At 43.5% G+C, this 22,129-nt stretch overlaps 2 protein-coding genes and 1 non-coding gene across 7 annotated transcripts in view; 1 reads left to right on the forward strand and 2 right to left on the reverse strand.

Moving 5' to 3' along the window:
* The window catches only part of DOCK11 (dedicator of cytokinesis 11), a 197,767-nt gene that overhangs the window by 53,035 nt on the left and 122,603 nt on the right, over positions 1-22,129 (reverse strand). For all 5 annotated transcript variants that reach the window (XM_053892126.1, XM_053892123.1, XM_053892122.1 and 2 more), the window contains 8 exons: positions 17,236-17,352; positions 15,236-15,311; positions 14,523-14,632; positions 12,139-12,250; positions 5,401-5,467; positions 3,535-3,582; positions 1,663-1,805; positions 177-292 (listed from right to left, as the gene is read on the reverse strand). In XM_053892126.1, coding sequence (XP_053748101.1) covers positions 177-292; positions 1,663-1,805; positions 3,535-3,582; positions 5,401-5,467; positions 12,139-12,250; positions 14,523-14,632; positions 15,236-15,311; positions 17,236-17,352 — 789 coding nt within the window. The remainder of the gene's footprint in view (positions 1-176; positions 293-1,662; positions 1,806-3,534; positions 3,583-5,400; positions 5,468-12,138; positions 12,251-14,522; positions 14,633-15,235; positions 15,312-17,235; positions 17,353-22,129) is intronic.
* TRNAQ-CUG (transfer RNA glutamine (anticodon CUG)) lies at positions 4,617-4,689 on the reverse strand. The gene has a single exon. It is a non-coding gene; the product is annotated as a tRNA-Gln (tRNA).
* On the forward strand, positions 7,201-11,530 carry LOC109250786 (DNA endonuclease RBBP8-like). The gene is made up of 2 exons (XM_053892127.1): positions 7,201-10,769; positions 11,283-11,530. Exon 1 carries the CDS (start codon positions 7,543-7,545, stop codon positions 8,878-8,880), a length of 1,338 nt encoding a protein of 445 aa, XP_053748102.1. The 5' UTR covers positions 7,201-7,542; the 3' UTR covers positions 8,881-10,769; positions 11,283-11,530.

The raw sequence follows: 22,129 nt of genomic DNA on the forward strand, positions 1-22,129 counted from the left end.
AGTCTCTGTGAATTCCCAAGGTCACACAGGAGCCGGGCAAACAAGGTCTGTCACGCAAGTTTCCAGACTGTTCCTTCGGGGCTTTTTCACTGCATTCTGCTTCCTCTGACTAATTACTTCGCGTATATTGTTTTCTTTGCAATGACACCAACTGAATTCTAACTTTTCATTTTTACCTTGAAGCACTGGGTGAAAAACGAGACGGTATCTAATACTGTCAGGGACACTTCGGTAGCAGTGTTGCCTTCAAGAAGGGCCTGATGGAAAATATCCGCTTCGGTGGTCGCAGAACCTAAGATTTAAAACAGTAAATGAAAACTGCCCAACGCAGAGACGCGCATGCCAGTTTTGAATGCTTTTTGCTCCCCCCCGAGGACTCCAGAGAGAGACAAGCGAGAAGAAAAGACGCTCTTGACGCCTGCAGACCTAACGAGTCTTGCTGTATTTATCCCTTAATCAAATATGCTCCTGCTTCGTCAACTCTGCTAATTCTAACTTCAGCTCCGTATCCAGAGCTCTGCAACACCGAATTGCGTGCCCCCTTCCTCGGAGACAAGATTTCAGTGATGAACGGCGGTGATGTAACTAGGAATGACACAGGAAATTATGTGCGCAAAAATGAGAAATAGACAATCAGCTACATCACACACAGCCTCCTACCGTTGTTTCTAAATCAGAAGGAAAACAAAGCATCTGGGCCAACTGAAGGAAGTAGGTCCATTATATTTTTACAAGCGATGAGAGCAAAGCTGAAGGCTGTAAAACTTGCATTTTTTTTTTAAAGGTCTTGAGTCTATTATTAGCTCAGGTTCCATCTGCTCAGGATATTTGTTTTTATTATTAGTCCTTATTACGAAGCCAGTGTCGCTGGCTTCCTTTTCTGTGACCTCCAGAGGACTGTATGGAAATGAAAATTTTCTCTTTGACTTTTTATTAATATTTGCTCTTCAGAGGATCACTTCTATTTCCAGAACCCTCTGGCTTCCCCAGATGGGGCAACATTTCTCTCCTGGTCGGAGTCTCCTCGTCAACATTCCAACACGTGTGAAATATACCTTTGTCAAAATAGTATTTACAGTTCTTTGATTTCTGCAGTCAGCTCAGTATGTGTAATCCCTTAAAAATCACTGAATGAACAGACATTCTATATACTAAACAGATATTACATATACTATTATATTAAGATGCCATTTGCCACGCTGATGGTGCAAAGCCTGCTTGGGATTCTCCTTCTCTCCCTCTCCCTCTGCCCCTCCCCTGCTCATGCTCTCTCTCTCTCTCTCAAAATAAATAAACTTAAAAAAAAATCCTTAAAAAAAAAAGATGCCACTATTTGCATTGAAGTTTAACAATAGGAATGAAGGCTATCCAGTGTAAAATAATATGATGAGAACAGCAATTCAGTGGGAAAAAGCTCATTTCTTTAATACTGAACTAATGGTGGTTTTTCACCATTACCTAAAATCGCTGGAAATCCATGCATATTTTATTAGATATCCAGGTATGATGAAAGGATTGTATATAATCACAGAGGTATGCAAATATATCCACGAATGTAAAGTCATTTCCAGTCGTGCTGGTGATTTAAGCTAGAACTGCTGTAAGGTTAAATCGCATTACATGCGTATTTCAAACGGGTATCCTACCCACGTTTTTACTTACTGTGATTAAGTGTAAATGAACTTTCCAGGCTACTAAGATGCTGAAGCCGGGCCTGCATTACTCCTGATCTGTTTCGAAGGGCTGGCATGGTTTGTGATTTTCGGTCTATCCCAAAGTGCTTTGACAGCCAGGCATCATGCACCCTAAAATAAATTTTAAAGTTAGGAAAGGGAGTACTCTAATAATAGATCTCATTGTTCGATTTTTTTTTAAACTGATAACTGATTAGGTTTCCACATAAACAGTGCACTATGTTCAATATTCTATCAACTATTACTTGGCTTCAATGAGGCATCATCACTGGAAACTGTATGGAGTTTTAATGTGTATTTATTTATTTTATTTTTTAAAGATCTTATTTTTAAGTAATTGCTATACCCAACGTGGGGCTCGAACTCACAATCCTGAGATCAAGAGTCACATGCTCTACAGACTGAGCCAGCCAGGTACCCCTTAAAGTGTATTTAAAAGAGCTTTTACTATGAGCATATAATTAAAGCATTTAGAAAAAAAGTTTCTTACTTCCCTCCTTCTCAGAAACATCAGAGTCAAGTGGCCAACACTGCAGTAAGATTCCGTCTTTTCCCAAAAGGTGAGGAAGGGCAGAAGTCCGAGAAAACAGTGAGAGGGGATACTCAGAATTGAAATGAGGTGGGGAGAGTTCCTGGGGTTAGGTGTGCGAGAATGAAGGCCAATCTACTCTGTTTCTGGACTGGAGTTCAATCTGGATCCGAAATTTTTACTCTGTAAACATGTCTATTGATGGATGTGCCAATTTTTGCTTTCCTTCAGTTTTAAGATTCCGTTAAAAAAAAAAACAAAACAACTACAGCTGGGTCATAGGGGAACTAAGAAAGAAAAGGGAGTTTGACTGTCCTCTAGTAAACTGTGAGAATTGGCAGAATCTTAGGGGTGAAAGCTCATGGTGGTAGTTACCATGCCAGCTCCAAGTTACCAGGAAAGACAGTGGAAATTGTCACCTGAATTACCTACTATTAGGATGTTCCCGAAAGTTAGCAATAAACTCCATCCAAAGTGCCTCTGTAGTTTTTGGAAGTGCCATGGATTGTGAATTTTAAAAAAAAAACCAACTCTGTTTGAGCTTCTTAACTCTACCTCTAAAATACATCTTATTGGAATAAGTAATCTTTTCCTTAGGGTCCCTCAAACATTTTCTAAAGTATTTATCTCATTAAGACTTAGGTAACAGGGGCGCCTGGGTGGCTCAGTCGGTTAAGCGCCGACTTCAGCTCAGGTCACGATCTCACGGTCTGTGAGTTCGAGCCCCGCATCGGGCTCTGGGCTGACGGCTCAGAGCCTGGAGCCTGCTTCCGGTTCTGTGTCTCCCTCTCTCTCTGCCCCTCCCCGTTCATGCTCTGTCTCTCTCTGTCTCAAAAATAAATAAACATTAATTAAAAAAAAAAAAAAAGACTTAGGTAACAAAAAGAAGAAAATAACTAACATAGACTGCACGTCCCAATCACTGTTGGGGATTTCTATTTACCTTAGTAGCTGAAGTCAATATTAACAGGTTGTTGCTACAAGTACAGACCTTACAGCTGTTCCCACTTCATGATTTCCTGCCTTCTCCGGGATCTAAGCCCGTTCTCACCTCTTCCAGAAAAGACAAGCATCTGTTCTAGGAATCAGAACAGAAACTCTGCGTATCAGGCTAACCACTACCCTTTGGAAAACTTAAAAAACGTATCAGTCCGCATCAGTTTAATTTACACTTTGAGTTGAGATATATTCAATACATCATGGGCACCTTCATGTGAACTCAAAATGAACAATCTGGGTTTTACATGGTATGATCAAGGCTGCCCTCTGTTGGAATAGAAGGAAAAAAGTGGAAATTGCAGTGGGAATTACCTTGCTATGTTTCTTTTCCCCATATATCTAAAGTGAAACAAACATACTCTAGAAGGAAAAAAAAATAGCACGTTAGTAAGATACTACCACGCTTTACATTTTAAGACATCATAGCTGAAAACCCGGGTGTTACAAAGAGTGGCCCATTTAAACCATATTACAATAATATGTTTTGGTATACAGACATATACGCATAACTACTTGTGGGCTTGTGATATTGTATCTTTCTAGATTTATTTGCTACAACTACATTAGCACCACAAAGCTCCATGCCTTCACATACAATTCTAACGACATTTAAAAAACCTGTCAATGTAAGTGATGATTCTACATTGTGCTCTGTTAACGTTTCATAGCAAAGATCTCTGGCATAGCCATTAATACCTAAGGAGAAGCTTCTTAAGCCCTAAAAATTGGAGCAAGTGGTATATTTTTATAATGACACTAAAATACTTTCTATTATTTAAAATCTCAAACACATACGTAAGTTGGGAGGACAGCATACTAAACTCGCACATACCCAGCACCCACCAGCTCCAACAGTTATTAACTTATGGCCATTCTTGTTTAACCTCTACTCTGGACGTGTCCCTGCTCTCCCCCCACTCTCCCTACTTCCTGTATTTTTCTGAAAGCAAGCCCCCAACATCATATATTTTCATTAGTAAATGTTTCAGTATGGTTTTTTTTTAATGTTTATTTATCTTGAGAGAGAGAGAGAGAGACAGCACGCGCGAGCAGGGGAGAGGCAGAGAGAGAGGGAGGGAGAGAGAATCCCAAGCAGGCTCCACGCTGACAGCTTGGGAGCGAGAGCCCAACGCAGGGCTCGAACTCACAAACTGTGAGATCATGACCCGAGCTGAAATCAAGAGTCGGACGCTTAAGCGACTGAGCCACCCAGGTGCCCCAGTATAGTTTTTTCAAACACCTTAACTACCATTTTGTTTGCTGACATCTTCTGCAAAATTTTGAAAGCCTTTAATAAACGTGCATGGATTATCCTCTCTTTGTTTTGAAAGACACGCGCATAAAAACATCACTTATGTGCGCTACTTATTTATTTATTTTTAAAGTAAGCTCTACGCCCAGCGTGGGGCTCGAACCCACGACCCTGAGATCCAGAGTCGCATGCTCTACCGACTGGGCCAGCCAGGTGCCCCTGTGTGCTATTTGAAAATTTCTTCTGATTCATTCTAATTTTTCCTTTAGCGTTGAGTAAGGATGTACAAATAGCTCAGCAAACAATCTAGGGCAACTTCCCACCTTGAACTAGGAAGCAAGACTGAATTTTCCCCCAACAGCTTTGGAATGGAAATGCATTATGTACGTATATACGTATAATATATATGATACGATATATACACATGTATGTATATATACATATAATATACAACATAACACATGCGTATATGAATATATACATGTAATATATATAACATAACATATGTACATACATACACGTATATATACATACACACACGGTTCTGACGTTGGTAGAATTACTCAGCTCTACAGAAGAGGACAAATTCCAAATTCCAGTCACTGAAGCTGCTCCCTTAAGCCAGCATCTACTCCAAATGAATGCTTTCGGACAGCTGAGGCCATCTCTAGTCTTCCAGATCACAGAAAGACCGCTGCTGGGCTGAAAGACGGTCTATCTCTTAGCTAATTTCTATGGTAGCGTAAGCATTCCACCGCCATGTTTTCTCCTGTCTGCGTGAAGAGCCTGTATTGCTAGCTTTGATGTTGCCAAAAGAGTCGCGTATTTCCTACATTATTAGCAATTAAGCTGTTGGGAAACAAAGGTTATTACTTTATCCCCCCAAATAAGGAGAAAATTTATGCAAATAAATGAACAGGACTTACTCTAGAAGGATGAGAATGTTTATGAGCTCCTGAGGAGATACTTTATTCCAGTAAGTTAAGAGAGTATCTGAAAATGAAATAAAGAAGGTGGTGGATCTTGAAATCAGTAAAGCAATTAGTACAGTGCACCCCAAAGTACCAACAACGTAGCGTCAACAACCAGCCACCCACAGCCAGCTGTTTCACCTATAGCCTTCCCTCCCATCTCATTGCCCAATGCACACACTGTATTTGTTTGAACTAATCCCAAATGTATTGCTTCATCTGTAACTCTTCTAACAATTATTTTTATTTACTTGGTAAGTATTCTTCTGTACGGCCGATACTCATCTTTATATCATTCCTGAGACAGAGGAAGGGAAACAGAGCTAGGGTTTTTAATGGGCTTCTTCAGATTTTATGCAACGGGCTGTACTTATGTGTATTTTTTCCAAGGGAAGGTCAAATACCTTTGGCTGCTACTCAGAGGGCTCTGTGAACCAAAAAGTTTGAGAACTTTAAGCTTTGGGAGAGAGATTTTTTTTTCTTCCTCTTTGTCTTTGCATTATAAACTCTGAAGTCCTGGTAATATGTAAATACACACACACACACACACACAGTTAAAAACAAAACAACAGGCTGAAAATGGAGTTGCTTATGCTAAGCCCCACATCACCAAACCAAGACAATAACAGTTTGGGCTCTCCCAGGAATGGAATCTTAAACTGGTCAATTAGGAATCATCTGGTCAGCACTAGTAAGGCAATCTGCCTGATAGAGCCCTAGCATCCCCTAAAAAAAAAGTGACTTTGCAATAACCAACCCATTTTCTTTCCTTGTGTAAACTTTCTTGTTCCAGCTCCCTTTCACCTATAAAAGGCTTTCATTTTGTATAGTTCCTCAGGAATTTTATTTGCTAGATTGAATGCTACCTGATTCTAGTCAACTTCTGCTCAAATAAACCCTTAAAAATATGCTGTTTATCTTTTAACCATATGTCCACGCACATATATCAAACTGTTTCAGATATAAAACTCCCTACAACCTATCGCATATACTTCTCTTTTGACCTGCTTTCTTTACTTCCAAAGAGCTACTTAGGGAGATTTTAAAAAAAAGGGGGGGGGGAAGGGGGAGGGGAAGGGGAGGGGAAAGGGAAGGGGAAGAAGAAGGAGAAGGAGAAGGAGAAGGAGAAGAAGAAGAAGAAGAAGAAGAAGAAGAAGAAGAAGAAGAAAGAGGAGGAGGAGGAGGAGGAAGAGGAGGAGGGGGAGGAGGAGACGAAAGGCTGCCGCCACTTAACTCTCCTTTATTTTTTATTGTTATTTTTTTTAGATTTTATTTTTAAGTAATCCCTACACCCAAGGTGGGGCTGGAAACACAACCCCGAGATCAAGAGTGGCAAAGCTCTACCTACCACTGAGCCAGGCAGGTGCCCCTCTCCATTCCTTTTCTATGCTACTCAGCTATCATAGTGCCCTAGCTCTTCTTCTCAACGTAAAAATCGCATAGGTTGTGGCCAACGCGGCAAACGACAAAATTGCCAGCCCAGCTACAACCTGGGCAAGATAGGGATGGAAGACTTGGCCCTGTCGGCTATGGGGAGGGGGGTGGAGGAGGGAGGAACGTAGGGATTTTGCCTTTAGTTCCACCTGTTTTTAAGATCATGAGTATTGACAGTTTCCAGTGATTACAAAACACGGATCCTCAAGAATAAAAATGCTAAAATAAGGTCAAATTAGATTTGTTTAAAAAAAAAAATAATCCCAGCAGTGACTTCCGGTCTCCCCCGCTTCCTGCGTTTGGTTGCGTCTCCGCTCACAGAAGCCCAGATAACCCAGAAGCCACTGGGTTTCCGGCCTCTCCTCAAAGGGGCAGCGTGGAGGCGCCATCTTCCCGCTCCCGTGCACCAGATTTTCCCACCGAAAGTCTGGTGCCCCCTTTCCACCGGAACACCAGAACTTTCTGTCCAGCCGTGAGCCACCCCTGTGCCAGCCCTGTGCCCCGAGAGAGCGTCGGAGAAGGTCTGTAAAACGGGTGAAGGCCTCGTTCGTGCCGCGGCCTAGTTCTAGCCAGCAGCCCCTCCGCCATTTTGTGGGCGGCCGCGAAGGCGCCGTCAAGCCGTTGGCCCGTCTCAACCGTTTCTAAATCCCAAATCGGTGAGACATGATGCAGAGAGGGAACGTGGGGAGAGGAAACAGGGGAGGTGGCAAGAAACCTTCGGGAAAAGAGAAATTACAGCTTAGTGTATGTGATCTGTCGTCTGACGAATTTAAAAAGACCTGGCTAATGCTCAAAGAGCTCCATGACAAGGAGCTACGCCGTTTACAGGCAAAATTAACCAGTTTGAGGAAAGAGCGATTGGCTGACGGAAGGTGGTCGGGCTCCATAGCCAAAATTAAAGAGCTGACCGAGCAACAGAAAGTCCTCAACAGCACCATTCGTAACTTGCGAGATCAGTTAAACTCGAAAGAATGCGAGCGCTGTTCAATAAATGAGACCTACAGGAACACACTGCAGCAAGAGTTTTATGGGATCCAGCAACAAAACCTTCACTTTATTATGGAGCTTACCGCAGAAAGGAATAACTTAAAAGAAGAAAACAAAAGGCTTTCTGCAAAACTGAGAATGACCGAGCAACAGCGTAACGCTTCTCTCAGTAGCGACGAGGACTTAATTCCTTGTACTCAAGCGACTCTGCCAGTTCTTTCGGACACGGCGTTTGCTCAAGGAGCTCGGGTGCATCTGCCCGTGAGATCGACACAGGAATCAGATACCGACCAGCCGAAATCTGGAGTTCAAGAGGAATCGCAAGAGAGTTCGAAGTTTCCGGTCCCGTTTTACAGTCAGGACCTCTTTGAGGTGCCAGAGACCTCTTCTGAGATGATTTCTTCTCAAGGCAGTAAGTCCGCCTTAGAGAGCAGTGCCAACCCGAAGTCCCCTGAAAGTTTAATTTTAACACCTACACCCAATGCTCCAACGGGGTATGGATTTCACGAGGGTTCGGACAATCAGGAAGAAAAGTTCGGCCGGCCAAAAAGGAAATACATCTCAACACAGAGGACCTTCACACAGAAGTGCAAAACTCGGATGGACTTCTGTTGCACCCTTTCCAGTACTTCTGCCTCAGAAAACCCACCTGTTCAATTGGTGTCTGAAACTTCAGAGGAAAATATGCCTACTTACACTAGACATAGCATATTTTCCTCTTTTATAGAGACAAAGGAAGATTCCCCTTTAAGTGTACCTCTTGTTGACTCTGGCGGAAAAAGTGGTGGGAAAAGAAGATTAATGGCTAGAGATGTGCAGCGCGGCACTGGGTTTCCTGTAAGAGACGGCGGGAACCAGACAGCTTCCGATGAACAATCCACTGAACGATTCACTGTGAAGAATACTAATGAACCTACAGGTGCAGGGTATGGTGCCAACAAGCCTCAAGATGATACCCAAAGTGTCAGAATAAAGAGAAAAGCCAGGGTACAGTCCAAAAAACGGGAGAAGTAACTTCCCCTCGTCCTCTCAAGAAAAATGTTTTTCTTTAACAAGAGGACAATCTTCTCGTCACTTCAGACTGTGTAACTGATTACCCCTGACTCTGATTCCGTTTCTTACCCCTGACTCTGATTCCGTTTCTTACCCCTGACTCTGATTCCATTTCTTAGCCCTGACTCTGATTCCATCTCTCAGGAAATAATATGCAAAACGACAAGAACAAAACAAGTTGGGCAAATGACTAAGACATCAAAACGGTGAATTATTGCCAGTGAATCACAATCAAATACAGCCACAAAGAGAGAACGACGTTCGTTCTTTAGAAGTGTTCGACCTCCATATAAAAATGGAGAGGTCTGCCATGTTTTTTGTTGAACTTAAGTTGCTACTGTTTATGAATCGAAAGCCAAGAGAGGACCTGAAGGGTGTGGACTTGTGAGAGTTCAACACTTAAATGTACATAGATTGACTAAAATATTTACCAGGCAAGACAACGTAACTAGGATACATCCATTGAGAAAGATCCAGAAGCGGATTTTTTTCAGAACAGGATGAATAGGACTTTACGCGTACAAAAGATAAAGAGCAGATACGACACAGACCGTATACGAGTTATGAAGAATGTGCTTTTAAACATCAGAAAGCAAGAGCAGAGGAAAGAAAAACCTAATGAACAAAGACCACAGATTTTCAACAAGCAAGGTCAACGTTTACAAGAGAAGCAAGAACTGTGAAGTTCTCAAGAAACAAAGCAGTTATGGTCTTATCCATGACTTTAAAAAGGCAGCCAGAAGCTCGTCACTGGCTACCACAGCGGCGTGCGTGTGCACGTGTGCACACGCATACGCCAACCAGAGTGGAGGAGAGAAGAACCAGTCATCAGTACCTCTCCCCCTCCTCCTTTTCTTCCTCCCCCTGCCCCCATCTTACTTTCCCTGGGCTGGGGTGGTATTCAACGACTTTTTTTTTTTTTTTCTGTTGTCGTGGGTTTTTTTTTTTCATGTGTCTTTTGGGCCTTTTTTTTTTTTTCTTAAACATTTATTGAGAAAATTCATGTGCCATATAACACGGCCCATTTAAACAGTGCACAAGACAACAGTTTATAATATTTTCAGAGAGATGTAAAACCATCCACCCAGGGTTAGAATATCGTCATTACCCTGAACGGAAGCCCCGCACACAGCCGCAGTCACTATCCGCACATGCCCACTTTCTGCCTTGCAGGACAACAAAAACAGGGAGCTGTGGCTGTAGTTGTTTAACCGATTCATTATCTCTTAGAATGAAATGCCACCAGCATTGAAAATGATCTCCCTTTATTGATTTCTTTACCAAAACAAGGGAAGACATCCTATATAGTCTCAGTATAATCTCTGATTTTTATTCTAAATCATATAGTCTTAGAACTTAAGGATTATAGTTGTTTTGCTATTTGATTAATATATTCTCGTATTTGTTATTAGTATCTAGCTATTTTTAGGATTACTTATTTACTTACTTACTTAACTATTTTGAGAGAGAGCAAGTAGGGGAGGAGCATAGAGAAGAGGACAGAGGATCCGAAGTAGGCGCTGTGCTGACATCGAGAGCCCTATGCGGGGCTCAAACTCATGAACCGTGAGATCCTAACGTGAACCGAAGTCCGATGCTTAACCGATTGAGCCACCCAGGTGCCCGTGCCCCATATCAGCTATTTTTATTAATGCTTTATTTATTTATGTTTTGAGCGTGAGAGAACGTGAGCAGGGGAAGGGCAGAGAGGGGAACCGAGGATCTGAAGCAGAGAGCTTCAGCAGAGAGCTGTGCTGACAGCAGAGAGCCCTGTGTGGAGCTCGAATTCACAGACTGTGAGATCGTGACCTGAGTCGAAGCCAGATGCTTAACAGACTGGAGCCATCCAGGTACCCCATATCTAGTTATTACTTTTTATTTATTTTTTAATGTTTATTCAGTTTTGAGAGACAGACAGACAGAGTGGGAGTGGGAGAGGGAGACACAGAATCTGAAGCAGGTTCCAGGCTCTGAGCTGCCAGCACAGAGCCTGATGCGGGGCTCAAACTCACCATCCGTGAGATCATGACCTGAGCCGAAGTTGGACGCTTCACCAACTGAGCCACCCAGGCGCCCCTCTAGTTATTTTGTAATGTCTCTCTAGCTAGGTAGCTATCAAATTATTTCATGTTTTTATATCCTAAGTTACTACAAAAAAAGATTTAAAGTAATATTGACTAAGAATAAAGCAAAAGATAGAAAATAAGGAAGATATAATAATAATCAGAACCCAGGTGCTTTTATGTTCTTCATTCCTGCATACAGGTTTTTTAGCAAAAATACTGAGAAAAGGAAGAAGGGAAGGAATTGTGTAAATAAATGTGGTATTTTGGAATAAGATAACCTTGTGATTTTATTTCCAGAGGACATGCAGTTTATGAAAATCCTTTGGTTATTCTATCATATAAAGAACTGGTAATACCAGCAAATAATACAACAGAACACCAAGGGACAACAAAACGGAGCCTGAAAAAGAACTCGACACTGTCCAGTACGATACAGTGGTTCTGTGAAAATAACACCGGCATTCGTTCCCCTCGGAAAACCCCTCCTGTCTTTTTGTTTGCTTCTGTGTTCCAAATCCTGGGTCCAATAAAAGCTAAAGTATTAAATATGACTTCCAGTTATTATGGTTTCCTTCTGTTTACATCGGTCATTTATTTATTTTTTTTTAATTTTTTTTTTTTAACGTTTATTTATTTTTGAGATAGAGAGAGACAGAGCATGAATGGGGGAGGGTCAGAGGGAGAGGGAGACACAGAATCCGAAACAGGCTCCAGGCTCTGAGCTGTCAGCACAGAGCCCGACGCGGGGCTCGAACTCACGGACCGCGGGGCTCGAACTCACGGACCGCGAGATCGTGACCTGAGCCGAAGTCGGCCGCCCAACCGACTGAGCCACCCAGGCGCCCCTTACGTCGGTCATTTAATGCGTTGTAAGTGCTGCCTGAAGAAACATGTTGAGCACGTCTAAAACGATGGTCTCATCTTAGAAATTAAACTTGAAATTAAAAAAAATTAATTCAAAGAATCAAACCCGTATGGCCCAAACGATCCTATGTGAAATTAAAAATACAGCAACACGTAAAGGTCAGGGTCTTCAAAGATGTGTCTCTACGGTGCGTGTATTCTGCATACCGATGACGATCAAGTATTTGTTGCACGAACCTGGGAGGGTGGGTGGGTAGTAGAGATCGTGCTTAATATGCTGGCAACTCACCTTCAGAAATCATTTTTACTATATACAGGTAGCACATTAAGAGGCTTCTGATTTCATACTGATCCAGTCGGTTATACTGGGATATACTGTTCCTTGTAGAGCTCTGTCGGGTCTGTAACACAAAGACAGGACTTTGGTGAAACGATGTTGGTACTGTAGTTTCCCACAGCCTTGAACTCAACCATTTGCGGGCTTTTTTGTTTTGTTTGTTTGTTTTGACGGGGTAGGAAGAGCAGAGGGAGGTGGGGAGAGGGAGAGAATCTTAAGCAGATTCTCAGCCTGACGCAGGGCTCGATCTCACGACTGTGAGATCATGGCTCAACCGACTCAGCCACCCAGGCACCCCAACTCAATAACTGTTTGTATCCGTAGTCCTGTTTGGGAAGATTCTAAACCTAAACCCCAGTTTTTTTTTTATCATACTTAGAAGGTGCATGAGCCGAATCTTTGCTGCTACTGCGTAGAATATTAGCACTAGAAATCACCCTGCGGTCTTCACCAACAGAATAGCCATGAACACCCTGTTTTGTTCCCAGAAGTTCTGTGTGTTTTAGCAGTAGTAAACAAATTTAAATAATCAGATGTGGCTATTCCAGGAAAAACCGCTTTTGCATGGAGGAACTTAACTAAGGTATATGGAAGCATAGAAACGCTTTCATTTGAATCTTTCAGAGTTTCTTAAGACCCACCCTACAAATAATAGGCCAGGAAACCTCTAGTTTTAAAAAAGAGCTAAGAATACACGATAATTACACCAAGAAGAACCCAGTGATACTTCAAAACTAGAACTTCTACAGAGTAGCGATGTTCCCATTATTTAATGACTTTTGTTAAAATATCAGTTGTGGGGGCGCCTGGGTGGCTCAGTCGGTTAAGTGTCCGACTTCGGCTCAGGTCATGATCTTGTGGTTCACGAGTTCGAGCCCCGCATCGGGCTCTGTGCTGACAGCTCGGAGCCTGGAGCCTGCTTCCGATTCTGTGTCTCCCTCTCTCTCTGACCCTCCCCCCATTCATGCTCTGTCTCTCTCTGTCTCAAAAATAAATAAACGTTAAAAAAAAAAATTAAAAAAAATAAAATAAAATAAAATATCAGTTGTTAAGCATGACAAGATCTGACTTGTTCGGGGATTTATATGAATAAGAGTATTAATGATCCAAAGATTATTCACAAGTCTCTTTAACCTCTCTGTCCTTTATCTGCCTTACCTGTGACAGTGCCTGTTGACATAATTCTAAATGACGTGAAATGGGAACCTTTGTGAATAAAGTGCTATTTACCCCAAGGCTCAAGGAAGTATATTCCAGTGGTTCTCAAGGGGTGGGTTCCCAGCCAGCAGCATCAGCATCACCTGGCAACTTAGAAGTACAAATTGGCAGGCCCCATCCCAGACTGAATCAGAAATTCTGGGGGTGAGGCCCAGCCATCTGTTTTTAGTAAGCCCCCCAGGTTATTCTGATGCCCACCAAGAATGCCGTGGTATAGGAGAAACATTGCTCGAGTCAGAAAACCCGGGTTCAGATCTGGCCTGCCACAGCTGTGTCACAACCCCAGCTTTCATTTGTAAGTTGAGTTGGAATTTATTATTATTTTTTTCATTTTATTTGTAATGTTCATTTATTTTTGAGACAGAGAGACAGAGCGTGAGTGGGGGAGGAGCAGAGAGAGGGAGACACAGAATCCAAAGCAGGCTCCGGGCTCTGAGCTGTCAGCACACAGCCCGACATGGGGCTCGAACCCACGAACCACGGGATCGTGACCTGAGCTGAAGTCGGACGCTTAACCGACTGAGCCACCCAGGCGCCCTGGAATTTATTCTAACCCTAATTTTATATGATTCTACGATCTTACATAGCAGTGTGACAAGGCTGTATTGGTCTAAAATGAGGTTTCTTCTGGTTCAAGGCAGACATATCCCAAACTTGAATGTTAGAGACTATATTCTGATTAAGTGATGCTGGGACACTGAGATCATCAATTTGAGGACCTAATCTGTCTTGCTCCCATGTTCATGACTCTACCACAAAAGCACGAAAGGCTGAATTAACCCTGCCAGGAAGGGATTTAAATGACAAGGTGCATTCGATATTTTAAACCTGAACCTGCCCTATCTAGAACAGGTTACAGTGTGTGAAGATTCAAGGAGGTATTCAAAGTCTGAACTCTTAATGATGAATGTCTTCTCCTCCATAAACAGTTTTAAATATCCAAGTAGCAGCTGCCACGATAGGAAGGAACCACCACAACGTCCAAGAATTATTATGGGATGCTTTTCACAGGTCCAGGATGGACTACAGGAGAGTCGAAAGCCTTTTACTTACATAAAAAGAAAGACTGTCGTCGCCTAAGATATTACTAGGGTTAGCCCATATATTTAGGTTCTTACGTTTTCAACAGTTCCGCTCTGATCTGGAAGTCCTGTTACTCCTTCCGGGATGAGGGAACCTCTTGAATCTTCCCTCTTAATCCCATGTCCATTTTGAAAAGCCCCATAAGCTGGAAAAAAGCCAAGTCTTTATCACCAACAGGAAGAACGGTCAAAAAACATTTTTAAAAGTAAGTACTTGGTTAATTAAAATAAAGATAGATGTTAGGGAATAGATTTTGGTCATCTAAAAGGCAAAATTTCTATATTGTATCAAAATGCCCTAAGCCTAACTTAGGGTGATTTTTTTTTTTCTTTACCTCTTGAAATACTTTACTATGTATGAAGCTACAAGAAGTTCCTTGCAAGTAATAAATGAAAGCCACACAATTTTAGAGATAATTTTACGGATAAGGAGACTTGGGCCCAGAAAAGGGAACTGTCTTGTCCCAGCCTGGAGACAGATAAGAGGATTGGAAGGCAGTGTTTTTCTCATTATCCTCTCTTCTGTCAGTCTCCCAAAGCTCCATTTTCAACAAGCTGAGATAAGGAAACTTAAACAAACAAAAAGAGTGGCCACCAGTGTGAGTCAGATTTGAATTAAACATAGAGATCATGCTATGTATAGTTTTTATTATGAAATATCCCCCCCCCAAAAAAAAACCACCCCAGAGAAGCACAGGGTGCATTTCTAAACAGCCATGCGATGTATCATCTTTAAAGGACTGAAGTACCCGTGTCTTTGTCAGCGGTCAGACTCCCTCTATTTGTAGGTGAAGTGAAGCCGCAGGCGAACTCATCCCTGGATGCCTGTAACACAGAGTGAGAACTAGGTCATTTAAACAAACGTGCCCACGAGGAGGAGAGAAATCGGAATGAACAGAAGGAGATGGGACCCTAACTTGAAACAAAGCTCACTGTGGAAGTCCGAGTCGGGTATCGCCATTGGTATTTAGGGGACACCTCTTTAAAATGGGACACTAGCATACTGTGGCCAGCATGGCCTCTGGCCGGGTACTAGAACTCTGGGTGGCTGGTAAAAGCTATAACTGACTGCAGTCTAGTCTCGGTTCAGTTCTCTTCCTTGGTACCAGGGGCGATGCTGGCAGGGCGGGCGTGACCGGAAGCCCTAGGTGAGCTTGAGCCACAGAAGAAAAGAAGAGAGAAGTAAAATATTTCCCAACATCACTGTCCAATGTTGTGGCGTGAGCCTGGGCAGGAGTGACTGCGTTTGTGAAGAAAGAGCAGCCTGCAACCCAGGCACCGAAATGGGGCACCTGCACGGAGCCCATTTCCGCAATAAGCTATAGGTAATCAAGCCACCGGGGAGGCTCACGAGCAGCTTTCTCAGGAACCCAAGGCCGGCTTGACAAAGCGACTAGGACATTTGATCGGGGTGGTTTCCAAAGGCAGCTGTGAAGGACACAGTTTAACCTGCCACCGAACAAAATGACACGGCTACTGAAAGCGTGAGGGTGATCTTGGGCCATTATGGAACACGGAGCGGGGACAGGGCAGGACTTAATGGCTAAAAAGCGTACAGTTCTGAGTACTACATTTTATTTATTTATTTATTTACCCGAAGTTTATCTATCTTTGAGGGAGAGAGAGAAAGAGTGCGCACAGGGGACGGGCAGAGAGAGAGGGAGAGAGAGAATCCCAAGTAGGCTCCACACTGTCAGCGCACAGCCTGATGCGGGGCTCGATCCCACGAACCGCGAGATCATGACCTGAGCCGAAATCAGGAGTTGGACGCTCGACCAACTGACCCACCCAGGCGCCCCTGAGCACCACATTTTAATAGGGTGATCAGTAAATGCAAAACCAGGACAAGTAGATCAGAGAACCTTTCAGGCCTAACGTGAGAAGGACAGTTTTAATTATCACAATGGTAAAACGTTCTTTTGCCAAACGGGAGACTGACCACCCTCCAAAGTTCCTTTTAATGCTAAGATTCTAAAGGGAGAAAAAGCACAGACCAATTGGGCTGAGCAAACAGCAGCTCATCAAGAAGAAACGAAGGAAGGCTGTCCTGGGAAGGGAGAAGCAAAGGAATACGGTTTAACCCCTGGTGCCTAACATGTGGGAAAGGAAGAACCTTTTCATTCAGTTTTCCAGTTGAATAAATATACGAAGGCAAATAACAAATCTTAACAACCAACACTGGGTACAAGGGATTCCTGGTACTCTCTGGGACCTTGTTACTCAAAGTGGGGTCCTTGAGGGGCGCCTGGGTGGCTCAGTCGGTTGAGCGTCCGACTTCAGCTCAGGTCACGATCTCGCGGTCCGTGAGTTCGAGCCCCGCGTCGGGCTCTGGGCTGACGGCTCGGAGCCTGGAGCCTGCTTCCGATTCTGTGTCTCCCTCTCTCTCTGCCCCTCCCCCGTTCATGTTCTGTCTCTCTCTGTCTCAAAAATCAATAAACGTTTAAAAAAAAATTAAAAAAAAAAAAGTGGGGTCCTTGAGCCAGAGGCAGCCAAAAGGGTCTTAGAAATACACAGCCTCAAATGCCACCCCAGGCCTACTGAATTAGAATCTCTGTTATAACAAATTCCCCAGGTGATCGTAGGCCCGTTAAAGTTTGAGGAGCGCTGCTCTAGAAAAAAAAGTATGCAGAAGTAAAAAAATGGAATGAAAAGGGATGATGAAGACAGAGACCACAGAGCACAGGACCCCAATTCTAAACACATTCAATAAAACAGGATAAAACATCAGCGGGAACACATTGCTACTTACGGAACTGGGCACGGCTGCACAAGGGTACATAGTGTCTCGACCAGCTAATCGCTGTATATTTTCCAAGAGCAGTCCAACAAACGGGAGGTACAACTGTGCTATTTTGGCTTGTTGGTTCTGGAAAAGAATGACCAAAAGCTTAGTAGGCAGGCAATATGCATACATCACAAATAAAGTTGGCCCCGTCTATCAGTTTTAAGGCTCAGAGGGGGCTAATATCCTCAACAAATTAGGGAAGCAGGAGTCTGTTTATACTCACGGTCTCGAAACTAACTACCGCAGAACTTTCTTGGTATTTGGATTTACACATGATACAGAGTCAAATCACCTCCTTCAAACGTAACTACATAAAGTACGGGGCAAAAGTTTATTCTTTAAAAATTGCTTTTATGTTTATTTTTGAGAGAGACAGAGCCTGAGCGGGGGAGGGGCAGAGAGAGAGAGGGAGGCGCAGAATCTGAAGCCGGGGAGGGCTGAGTTTACATGAGCACAGGGATTGTGCCTGTCTCGTTCACTGCTTCAACCCCAGCGCCTGGCCAGATGAAAAGATGGTCAATACACATTAAGCTGAATGGATGAACAAACAGAAGAAGTGAAAAACAGTGAGTTACTCTATTCCTTAAAGAGACGTTTTTTTTTTTGTTTTGATCAAAGCAATGAAGATAATGTGATCTTGGGGGTGCCTGGGTGGCTCAGTCGGTTAAGCGTCCAACTTGAGCTCAGGCCATGATCTCAAAGTTCATGAGTTCGAGCCCCACGTCGGGCTCTGTGCTGACAGCTCAGAGCCTGGAGCCTACTTCGGATTCTGTGTCTCCCTCTCTCTCGGCCCCTTCCCCACTCATGTTCCATCTCTCTCTCAAAAATAAATAAACATTAAAATATATATATAATGTGATCTTGGCCTCTTGAGTCAATTGGAAGACTTGGGAGATTAATATATTTGTAAATAAATATATTTATTTATCCACAGGCCACTAGTAGTCTTAATGTGGTACCTCTTATAAAAATATATATTTTTTATAAATGTTTATTTTTAACAGAGATAACACACGCGTTTGAGCTGGGGAGGGACAGAGAGAGAGGGAGACAGAGGACCTGAAGTGGGCTCTTTGCTGAGAGGGGACAGCCCAATGTGGGGCTCGAACCCACGAACCACGAGATCATGACCTGAGTCAAAGTCAGACGCTTGACCGGCTGAGCCACCCAGGCGCCCCTCTTATGAAAATGTATTTACTGCTTTTCTCAGCTCTAGACATTCCTCATCCAAGATGTACTCAAGTCAGCAAAAACTGTGGTTGCAACGGCATAAAAGTTGCCCTCCACATTTCATGACTTTGGGACATCTGTCCGGAGACTTAGGTAAGGCCTCGAGGGCTCAGTAGTCAACCTAGGGAATACAGATTAACAGTATCTCATGGTTCCTTGAGTTTGAACAATGTTGCATATTGTTCATTATTTCTGGGAACCTGTCCCAGACCGTGCTGATGTGCACGGAGGTTTGAGAACCAATGATCTAGTCCAAGTGCAGTCCAAGACAGGAACGGCCCTTACCCGCATCCCTGACAAATGGTTAACTTTTACACTTCTCCTTAAACACGCCAGCCCCTTCCTGGCTTCTGTCAGAAAGGCCGTTTAGCTGATTTAGTCCTTGTAAGTTCTACCCGCTAGGTATAGCTCTGCCCTTTGGAGCGACAAAGAGTAAGGATGCTTCCACTCTTAAGTGGCAACTCTCTAAGTATTTAAAGACTGTTACCCCAAAATCATTTCATTCATCCTTGGCATGGCCAAATGGCCCTAGTTACTTTCCTTTATTACTTTTTTTTTTTTTAAGTTTATTTATTTTTGAGACAGAGAGAGACAGAGCATGAACGGGGGAGGGGCAGAGAGAGAGGGAGACACAGAATCGGAAGCAGGCTCCAGGCTCCGAGCCGTCAGCCCAGAGCCCGACGCGGGGCTCGAACTCACGGACCGTGAGATCGTGACCTGAGCCGAAGTCGGGCGCTTAACCGACTGAGCCACCCAGGCGCCCCCCTTTATTACTTTTTTATTAAGTTTTTTCTTTTTATTTGGAGAGAGAAAGGGGGGGGGGAGAGAAAGGGGGGGGAGAGAAAGAGAGAGAGAGAGAGAGTACAAGTGGGGGAGGGGGAGAGAGAGAGAAAGAGAGAGAGACAATCCCAAGCAGGTTCTGCCCTGTCAGCACAGAGCCTGACAAGGGGGCTCGAAATCACGAACCGTTGAGATCATGACCTGAGCTGAAGGTAGATGCTTGACTGACTGAGGAGCCACCCAGGCGCCCCTCCTTCATTCTTCACATAACTTTGGTCTCAAGATTTTTCACCATCATGATCACTCTTTTTTGGCAGTTCTCTAGTTTTTCAGTGTCCCACTTTGGATCTGACAGGTAGTACAGTCTAGTGGCTAAGAGCATAGATTGTGGATTTAACATTTTTTAAATGTTTTATTGCTTATTTTTGAGAGAGAGAGAGAGAGAGAGAGAGAGAGACAGAGCGCCAGCGGGGGAGGGGCAGAGAGAGAGGGAGACACAGAATCAGAAGCAGGCTCCAGGCTCTGGGCTGTCAGCACAGGGCCCGATGCGGGGCTTGAACTCAAGAACCATGAGATCGTGACCTGAGTCGAAGTTGGACACTTAACTGACTGAGCCACCCAGGTGGCCCCAGACTGTGGATTTTAGACGGGTGTGAATTCCAGGTCTCCTGTTCCTAGGCTGTGATCAAGTCACTGAACCACAGTTTTCTCTTTGGTAAAATGGGGATAATAATATTAATTCATGAGGTATTTAACACACTGTCTGACACGCAGCAAGTCCTCAGTAAATTTCAGCTGCTATTATTATAGCTTCTAGATGCGAGTCCACTTTGGCTGGATAGTGAGTGATCACTAGGGAAGGAGATATTACAATTCTCTCAGGGGAACAGGAACACAGGGAAACGCACAGTCAGTGTAAAACATATTAAGCCTTGCCCGCACAAAAGACAAAAAAAAAAAAAACAACAACCTAAGAATCTAGCACTAGAAGATGGTTTAAAGTAAGGTGTTATCCAGGGGCGCCTGGCTGGCTCAGTTGGTGGAAAGTGAGACTCCTGATCTCGGGGTTGTGAGTTCAAGGCCCACGTTGGGTGTGGAGCCTCCTTAAAAAATAAATAAAATAAGGTATATCCATCCATGTGGTGGAATAATACGCAGGTTTTTTAAGACTCTTCAGGATGTATTATTAAATAAAAAAAGAAAAACGCATAATGGCTTCCAATTATACATACACACATATATACATATACATACATGCCTGTGCGTGCACAAAGTAGAACTATGTTGATAAAACTGGCAACAGTAGCTACTGCTGCAGAGATGAACTGGGGCATGGGGATAAGGAATGGAGAGAAGCATTTTGATTTTTTTTAACCATGTACATTGATTACTTAAAAAAAGGTGGGGGGCGGGGGAGGAGGGAGTACAGAGAAACAATCTGCCCACAGCCCAGGTAGGCATTGCAATCCTCTTAGGTGTCAGCATCATTTGCAGTGGGTACAGGAACAGATACAAACGTCAATCATTGGACGTTTTTGTTCTGAGTAGGAAAAAGGTCTCCTAGTAATTATAACAAGTTAGCAGATCTCCCAACGCCGTTTACGAGTAGCACAGAATAGGGACCAGTGACATCTTGAAAATTTCACTGGAGGAGAGGAAGAGGAGTAGCAAGTATGACAAGGGGACCTCAAAGCAGCCTTTCCGTTGGAAGCATTTTTTTTTCCTTGACTGCGTATTTATTCGGGCTCACTTTGGGAGACCCCCCCCCCAAAATTATGGGAGCCTACGGGCGCCTGGGTGGCTCATTTGGTTGAGCATCTGACTCTTCATTTTGGCTCAGGTCATGATCTCGAGGTCCATGAGACCAAGCCCCACGTCAGGCTCTGTGCTGACAGAGCAGAGCCTGCTTGGGACTCACTCACTCTCTCTCTCTCTCTCTCTCTCTCTCTCTCTGCTCACACTCTCTCTCTTGAAACACACACACACACACACACACACACACACACACACACACACACACACATTTAAAAAAATTATGGGAGCCTAACACTTCCCCCTCTATCTTTACCTTGGCATCATCATTAATGGTGAATACGTTTTACTTGAATGTCTTTGACAAATGACCCCTGACTCAGGCCACCCGTGAATTCTTTGGACCCAACAGAGAAAGGAACTGAAGCTTTGGCTAACCGGGCCCATGAAGCAAAGTTCTACTGGAGAGGATTTCATAGTCTTTTAATAGCTGTTTAAAGCCTTTGAACACAGAGAAGAGGGCTTTAGAAGCTCCTGAAAGGGTAATGAGCTTAGCATTTCAACCTTTCCCCTCCTCCAAAACCTCAAATACTCAAAGGGGCATAGTGCTGAACTTACTTACAGGTAACAATAGTTACATGTGTATGTGTGTACGTATACTGTTCTCAGAATTTTAAAAAGGAAAATAATGTCCAAATAGGTGACAGAGAGTATTTAAAATCCCACGTCGAGGTAAGACACAAGTGATATCCCATGTTCCTTCACTTTCATCTGAAGAGGTAGGGGTAAATATAACACAGCTTCCTGCTCCTGGGAGGGGAAGTTCATCTTGTACTTTTCCCGCGAATCCTTTGAAATCATGGCTAAAGACCTTTTCTTCCACACTGCACAAGATTCTCTTCTGTACTACTAGGCATCAGCAGCAGGGGTAACTGGCCGTTTTAAAGGCTTGACAAAGTCTGGGTGGAATGGCTGACGTTTGAGAGATCTGTCCGTTTAGATGCATTCTAACGGTTAACTCGCGTGACGTCAGCATCAACATTCACGAAAAAAGAAAATGGCACAAAATGGAGTGAAGCACACTAAGTGGGCAGAT

The sequence above is a fragment of the Panthera pardus genome, unplaced genomic scaffold (genome assembly GCF_024362965.1).
Source record: "Panthera pardus isolate Hobbes unplaced genomic scaffold, ASM2436296v1 HiC_scaffold_27, whole genome shotgun sequence".
Classification (NCBI taxonomy): domain Eukaryota; kingdom Metazoa; phylum Chordata; class Mammalia; order Carnivora; family Felidae; genus Panthera; species Panthera pardus.

Excerpts from the sequence above, each read along its gene's own strand:
- LOC109250786 (XM_053892127.1), top strand. The coding sequence starts at position 7,543 with ATGATGCAGAGAGGGAACGTGGGGAGAGGAAACAGGGGAGGTGGCAAG.